Here is a 7500-nt window from a genome sequence, read left to right as displayed (position 1 = left end):
GTGACGCTTAAGCATTAATAAGGCATATGAGAACTCACATAGGTGAGAAGCCATATTCCTGCAAAACATGTGGAAAAGGGTTTGGGAGTAGTAGTGGCTTGTCGGCTCACATGAGAAGAGCCCACACAGGTGAGAAGCCGTACGTCTGCAAGAGCTATGTTAGCTGTGTGTTGTCAAAGATTCTGTGTCTCTTCGGTTTTAAAAAAGCACGAGAACACACAGGTGAAAAGTGATTTTCTTGCAAAACATGGAAAAGGTTTTGGACAAAATAGTGTCTTGTTGGTCCATGTGAGAAGAGATGTCAATCACTTAAAGTAATGACTATTAGGCTATTTCTGTTATTAACAGTATTTTCACAGTGAGTGGACAGTAGTGGCTGTTAAAGTCATGATGTGAACTTGATGCTTGTTGGTTTTTCCAAATGTTCCTTTTAAGTATCATAGAATCACTTTTAGTTTAGTAAGGACCTAAAATCCATGTACCTCGAGTAGTATTTGATAGTTCTTAGTCTATATTAGTGGTGTGTGATACTGCAATATTTGGTATCGAAGTAAAAACAGGGCCAATATCGTCGATACCGATACTTTTTAATAATTAAGGAGGGTGAATTTTCATGACCTTTAGCCTAAGCGTTTCTGTGATTTTACATTTGGATTATTAATAAGTTAAAACCAAGGACAGAATTTTCTTATGCTTGTATACAACATAAATTGAATCATACATTTGTTGTTACCACTGTATCTTACAGCCTTTTTACAAATTATACAGCTTGCCATTGTTGAAATACTTTGTTTATTTGTAAGTTTGTGTGATGTACTTGGAGATATTTATCTGTGGAACTTGTTTGTGAATTTGCAGATCTGATATTTGTGGAACGTGTTTAACCTCCTGGTGTCCTCGGGTCAAATTTGACCCATTTTCAAAAAGTTTCTATAATCAGAAATTTGGGTTTTCTTTCAACTAAATTTTAAAAACAAAATAACGTGAATGGTTCCGTACGACGCACTTCACAGCTTAAATACATGATCAGTTCACTGCTTTCATTGAATTTGGGTGTTTTATTCAATTTTATAGCATGTAAAGAAAAACTGATAAAAGAAGTTTGAAAAACGTAGGAAAAAGCTTCAAAAACGTCAAAAGAAAGCGCAGAAAAATATTGACAGAAACTTCGAAAAAAGTGACACAAGTGTCGAAAAAGACGACCAAAATGTTGGAATTTCTTTTTACATTTTGACCCAGAAAAACTAAAAGTTGCATCATGGTCAACGGGGAAGACAACAGGCGGGTTAATATTTACAGATTACACATTCACACAGAGATGTTCACACATAATGAGACATATGTAACCCCGTAGAAACTCTGTTCATAATACTTCAATGTGCAATCAGTTGGAGCATCCACAGGATCAGAGTTTTTTGGGGGATGTGTGTGTGTGTGTGTGTGTGTGTGTGTGTGTGTGTGTGTGTGTGTGTGTGTGTGTGTGTGTGTGTGTGTGTGTGTGGCGTTAGGACTTGAAGACGTGCACGGCGCGGACCACGTACTGCCGGCAGATGGGACACTCGTTCATCCTCTTGCCGCACTTGGTGCAGGTGACCATGTGACCGCATTCCAGCAGGACGCAGTCGATCACACCGTCCATGCAGATACGGCAGAGACCGTCGTCATGGAGCTCCAGAGGACTCTTCTCACCGTCTGACACACACACACACACACACACACACACACACACACACACACACACAGAGACAGACACACACACACACACACACACACACAGCGACAAAGACACACACACACAGAGACAAAGACACACACAGAGACAGAGAGACAGACAGACACACACACAGAGACAGAGAGACAGACAGACAGACACACACACACACACACACACACACACACACACACACAATTATATTGTGTAAGGTAATTGTTTAGTGATGTTGCCGGTGGCGACAGAGCGGGGAGCTTACCGGCCACGGCTCCGTTGCAGAGAGGAGGGGGGGGGGCCACGTCTTTAGGAAGAAAGGAAGCTGGGATTACACTAGAGTCATCTACAGTATGACAACATAACAAGACTTCATGGAGGGACAGACTCTCACACACTGTCTGATGCAGAGACGGCTGAGAGGTCAGTCAGAGTGCAGGAGTACACGTCTTCATATTGTCAGAGGAAGCAGAGGTTTCTATGGTAACTAACAGGAAGTGGTATCTTACCTGAGGTTACAGTACTGCTCACATTCTCCCCTGCAAGAAACAGAAACTGTTTACAGCTGCATATTCTGCTCATTCTCAGGAACTAGAACATGTTTAAATGTGTCTGTCTGTGTGTCTGAGTGTGTGTGTGTCTTTCTGTGTGTGTGTGTGTGTGTGTGTGTGTGTGTGTCTGTGGGTCTGTGTGCGTGCATGTGCATGTGTGTGTGTCTGTCTCTGTGTGTTTGTGTGTGTTTGTGTGTGTGTGTGTAAATAAACGCTCACTGAGTCACTGCACTGTCATTGCAGCTGGGGAATGACTGTACTGGCACTCTGTACCTACATATATAGTGTAGCTGTGACTCTGGGCTGAATGTAAACATAACAGTCATAATTTTCATAACTGTAAACATTACATCTTCCTAACATTTGCAACTTGCAAACAGACATTTGTGGATCTCACTCTACGCCTGACGTGTGTGTAATGAACTTCCAGATATATATTTTGTGTGCGTTTGTGTATTTGCAGCCGGGGACCTTCATAACTTACGTGATCTCCGGTTGTCCTGGGTCTCCCGGTACAGGCGGCCCACGCGCTCCACCAGCTCCCACTTCTCACAGCAGCCCGAGTAGTTGACGAAGTTCCTGGCCAGGATCTCCTTCAGCTGGCGGACGGACAGATCCTCCACGTCTCGGAGACTGGAGACGTCCGACAGAGAGGCTCGGCGCCGCGTCGGAGGACTGACCTGAGGGAGGAGAGGACGCCGGGCGTCAGAGACGCAACGCAACCACACCAGCAGACGCCCCGCACTCAAATACTAAGAATTCATCAGCTGCTGTTCATTATGTTTAACTTAGGGGTCAAAACAGGCAACTAGACCTTGAAAAAAGCTGCTAAAATGTTGAAGAAACTGAGAAAATAGTCAAAGAGCTCCAATAACGTAACAAAAAACGCCTTTAAAAAGGCGCAAAAATGTCCAGAAAAAAGCAACAAAACGTGAAAAAAACCGACGAGCGTGAAAGAGCTCCCCAATAACGTAAGAAAAACGGCTTGATTTTTTTTTTTAAACATTTTGTCTCTTTGCTTTTGATACTTTGTTTCGGCTTGTTTTGCCATTGTTTTTGACATTGGTGAAAGAAAGCGACCAAAATGTTGATAATTCGCCCAAAACAAAGCGCAAAAAAGTGACAAAAATATTGAAAAAACCCCAGTTATTCTTCCTAATGTCTGTCGTTCACTAGCAGACTTTAGAAAGAGTGAAGTGTGACACCAACTTCAATAAGTGAAGAGGAAGACTGATGAAAACAGCAGCAGGAAGGAAAAGGAGAATAATAATTTTTTCTTTATTTATAAAGTTATCAGGGCTCAACGTTAACGGTTCCCTGATTGACCAGGTGGTTGGTTTAGACATTTTTCACTGTTCTTTTCCACGCTTAAAGGGGTGATAGAATCTAAAACCGATGTTACCTCGTCATAGTTGAATAATGACAGTTTGGAGGTAACTAGGACATACAGAGAAGCTCGTTGACACCTCTTTCCTCTGCAAATCTCACATTTTGAAACTGCCTCTGAAAACAGGTGAATCTGAACAAAGGTAAACGTTGACGTCAGTGCTTTGGCTCCTCGTTATTTGGCTCTACCTGCCTACCTTTGTCACGCCCCAACATTTACATAGGACACTGATCTGGGACCAGTTTGTCTAGTGAATCTGGGTCGCGCAGATCTCAGAAATGTTATACATCGTTCGTCTGCTATTTCATCACTAAATTCACTTCTGAGACTTTTTTATGCGAGAAATCAACTATGTAGAGGTCAAATATTGGCCGTTTTACGAAAATTGATGTCTAATTGCAAATTTGGTGCGACTGTGTGTTGGAGTTCAGAAGCTCCACAGTCTGCCGGGACAGGTGGCGGCGGCCTCTACGGTCGGCCTGTCCTTCACAGACCCGCTGTGAGTTTCAACATACATTTAGTGTATTCACACTTTGAATTCCGTCATGGCATTTATATCACACCTACCCTAGGGTCTTACAAAGATAACACTTTTGACCGATTTCAATTTAATGCATTTTTGTGAATTGGAGAGGTCTCGTTAGGAGGCGGCTATGCTTCCCATTCCCATTTCCTTCCTATGAACCCAGAAACGGTGACTTTGCGCTGGGTATGGAGCGCCGCGGGCTGCCGCTGTCTCGTCAGACTGTGTAGACCTCCTGAAGTCCTACATCGGCGTACAAAATTAAAAATCAGCCATCAATTTTCATAAAACGGCCCATATTTGAGCTTTACATAGTTGATTTCTCGCATAAAAAGTCTCAGAAGTGAATTTAGTAATGAAATAGCAGACTAACAACGTATAACTTTGCAGTGTCTGAAATATGAGACCTGCTGTCTCGTCTCCACTGTATGTGTATGGGGTTCCTCAACCAATCAGCGCACAGCTCATCTAAATATTCATGAGCATACCATATTTGGAAGAAAAGCTCTCGTTCCAAATAGGGCCAATGCATAAGGGCCCATAGAACAGCACCCGGGCCATTTTGTGAGATACCCTAAATAATCACTCTATCAGCCCTTTAACAACACACACACACTATTTGTTCCGCCTTTAATGGACAGGACAGCTAGGTGAGAAAGGAGAGGGGGGGGGGGGAGACATGAAGGAAATTGTCACAGGTCGGAGTCGAACTCTGGACCTCTGCGTCGAGGCATAAACCTCAGCAGGGTTTCCCTTAACACGCGCATGCCGCCTTAACTGAGTCTCCAACAAATATATATATCCGCCGTGTTCCTCTGTCCTGTTTGAGTGGCTGTAATGTTGTCTCATCAACAGTCTGTAGGAAACAAGGTAACGGCGAGTTGTCAAGATACCACCAATCACAACAGAAAGAGCATTTGCTGGCGGTGAGTGTAACTGTCGTTTATTCACATTTAAAAGGGATAAATCGCCATTTCACCGTCGCGTGTGCGTCGGAGTTTGTCAACAAATGTGCGGCCAGCTGGGGCAGAGACGGGGTGATGGACTTACCGGAGCGTTGGCACACGGTAGCAGAGAACATTTATATATGTTTCTCTGTCCTGTTCTTCACATCAGTGAGGCTTTTTTTGAAAATAGTTTAATGAGCTTAAAATTGCACATTGCAACTGTTATTTTGAAGTAGTGTAGTGTGTAGTATAGAGTCTAGTACTACTGGTACTACAGCCCCCCCCCCCCCCCCGTCAGATGGCAACCCTACCACCTTAACTAACAAATTTTCTGCGGGAAACCTTGCTCAGTACATGTGCGCCTGCTCTACCCACTGAGCCAACCCGGCCACACGCTTTTCATGTTTTAAAAAAAAAGTAACTCTTATTTGACATTTGTTTATGTTTTTCCAGCCAGTAAAAACTAACTTTGGGCACGTTGGCGCTGGCTATACTTTAATACTTCACATTAGTGAGTGACTTGATGACATCAGATCACCTCCGGAGTGCGTTCGCCGGCGTCCAGGTTCAGCAGAGACACAGACGTAGCGTCACCTGAGTCCTGCAGCACAGAGGGAGAAACACACACCTCGCGTAAAACATAGAAACACACACACACACACACACACACACACACACACACACACACACACACACGGGACTCCGTGTGGAAGGACCTTAAGTTGTGTGTGTGTGTGTGTGTGTCTGTGTGTATCTGTGTGTGTGTGTGTGTGTGTGTGTGTGTATGTATGTGTGTGTGTGTGTGTGTGTGTGTCTCTCTGTGTGTGTTTGTGTGTGTGTCTGTGTATCTCTGTGTGTGTGTGTGTGTGTGTGTGTGTGTATCTCTCTGTGTGTGTGTGTGTGTGTGTGTGTGTGTGTGTGTCTGGTTGGGTGTAAAGCTGACCTGGTTGGTGTCAGAGCTGTCGCTGCGGCTGATTGGCTGGCCCTGCGAGGCGGGCGAGCGCACGGCGGACGGCGAGGGCGAGCCCGCGTCCTCGTCCTGGTTGCCGTGGTGACACAGCACCAGCTCCACCAGGTCCTCCTTCTCCCTGCAGGTTTCCGTGGAGACGTTGCGTAGCAGCAGGTACTGACGCAGCTCTCGCACCCGCAGACGCATCAGCCGCGGGCGCTGGAACGCCGTCGCCCGTAGCAACCGACACACTGAGCACAGGCGGAGGTTATCCTGGAGCTCCGAACACACGGAGCAGAATCCCTTCCTGCAGTCAGTGCACATATACTGCAGACAGACAGGTAGGGAGACAGACAGGTAGGAGACAGAGACAGGTAGGGAGAGAGAGAGGGAGACAGGGAGGGAGAGGGAGAGGGAGACAGGGAGGGAGAGGGAGACAGGTAGGAGACAGGGAGGGAGGGAGAGAGACAGGTAGGGAGAGAGAGACAGGGAGGGAGGAGACAGGGAGGGAGAGGGAGACAGGGAGGGAGAGGGAGAGGGAGACAGGGAGGGAGAGGGAGACAGGGAGGGAGACAGGTAGGGAGAGAGAGAGAGAGGGAGACAGGGAGGGAGAGGGAGACAGGTAGGGAGACAGGTAGGGAGAGAGAGAGGGAGACAGGGAGGTAGAGGGAGACAGGTAGGGAGAGAGAGAGGGAGACAGGGAGGGAGAGAGAGACAGGTAGGGAGACAGGCAGGGAGAGAGAGAGGGAGACAGGGAGAGGGAGAGAGAGACAGGTTTGTGTGTTAACACCATGAAGACCTGAGAGTAGCCTATATGTTGATGTTAATGTTGTATGTATGTTGAGTATTTCTCCACGTGGAGCCCACCTTCCTCCTGAAGACGGAGAAGGCCTGGCCGCAGGCCTTGCACAGCGGACTGGGGCTCCCTGAGCTGCTGGGGGGGTACGTGGAGTACCCGGCGCTGGGGGCGAATCTGAAGGGTCCCGCCCCGGCCCCGAACCCCGCCTGCTGACCTCTGACCGCCCCGGTGCCCATGACGTCATTCAGCAGACCACAGCATGAAGCCCACATGGACGAGGCCCCTGTCTGCCAGGAACAGGAATCCTGCTGGTGAACGGGTGAATCCCTGACAGCATCACACAGTATGGCTGCTCACTACACAACCAGGCTGGAACAGCTGATTGGCTCAGATTATTATTCTAAGTGTCTGACATTATGGGATGGATCCCTACAGAGAGAGACCTTTTAGTTAAAGAGTAAGTTTAACATCAAACAGCGCTGAAATCACCATCATTTAACTCCACCAGACTCCATGTAAATAATCAGGACTTTTAGTGTGTATAGAGCCAGCATATTTCCACCAGACTCCATGTAAATAATCAGGTCTTTTATCATCGTAAAACACACTTCATTCAAAGTGGACAGAAACTAAATCAAA

At 46.3% G+C, this 7500-nt stretch overlaps 1 protein-coding gene and 2 long non-coding RNA genes across 4 annotated transcripts in view; 1 reads left to right on the top strand and 2 right to left on the bottom strand.

The window, feature by feature from the left end:
* LOC118494620 overlaps positions 1–942 on the bottom strand; it is a 3979-nt gene extending 3037 nt beyond the window's left edge. Inside the window, exon 1 of the long non-coding RNA XR_004896738.1 lies at positions 1–942. This exon is cut by the window's left edge and continues 223 nt beyond it. This is a non-coding gene — a long non-coding RNA (uncharacterized LOC118494620).
* Positions 943–1164: 222 nt separating this feature from the next.
* rnf34a (ring finger protein 34a) overlaps positions 1165–7500 on the bottom strand; it is a 7164-nt gene continuing 828 nt past the window's right edge. The window contains exons 2-8 of one of the 2 annotated variants that reach the window (XM_031316991.2): positions 6930–7148; positions 6057–6389; positions 5652–5714; positions 2741–2936; positions 2215–2244; positions 1971–2012; positions 1165–1692 (exon numbers count right to left, since the gene is read on the bottom strand). In XM_031316991.2, coding sequence (XP_031172851.1) covers positions 1505–1692; positions 1971–2012; positions 2215–2244; positions 2741–2936; positions 5652–5714; positions 6057–6389; positions 6930–7148 — 1071 coding nt within the window. In that variant the 3' untranslated portion in view covers positions 1165–1504. The remainder of the gene's footprint in view (positions 1693–1970; positions 2013–2214; positions 2245–2740; positions 2937–5651; positions 5715–6056; positions 6390–6929; positions 7149–7500) is intronic. The other variant, XM_031316992.2, reaches the window with a different exon arrangement.
* LOC116062328 overlaps positions 3345–7500 on the top strand; it is an 11227-nt gene continuing 7071 nt past the window's right edge. The window contains exons 1-2 of the long non-coding RNA XR_004107927.1: positions 3345–3714; positions 4508–4509. This is a non-coding gene — a long non-coding RNA (uncharacterized LOC116062328). The remainder of the gene's footprint in view (positions 3715–4507; positions 4510–7500) is intronic.

This window comes from Sander lucioperca, chromosome 2, assembly GCF_008315115.2.
Source record: "Sander lucioperca isolate FBNREF2018 chromosome 2, SLUC_FBN_1.2, whole genome shotgun sequence".
NCBI classification, from domain to species: domain Eukaryota; kingdom Metazoa; phylum Chordata; class Actinopteri; order Perciformes; family Percidae; genus Sander; species Sander lucioperca.
The sequence above is the reverse complement of the archived record's forward strand: the minus strand, read 5'-3'. Positions and strand labels throughout refer to the sequence as shown.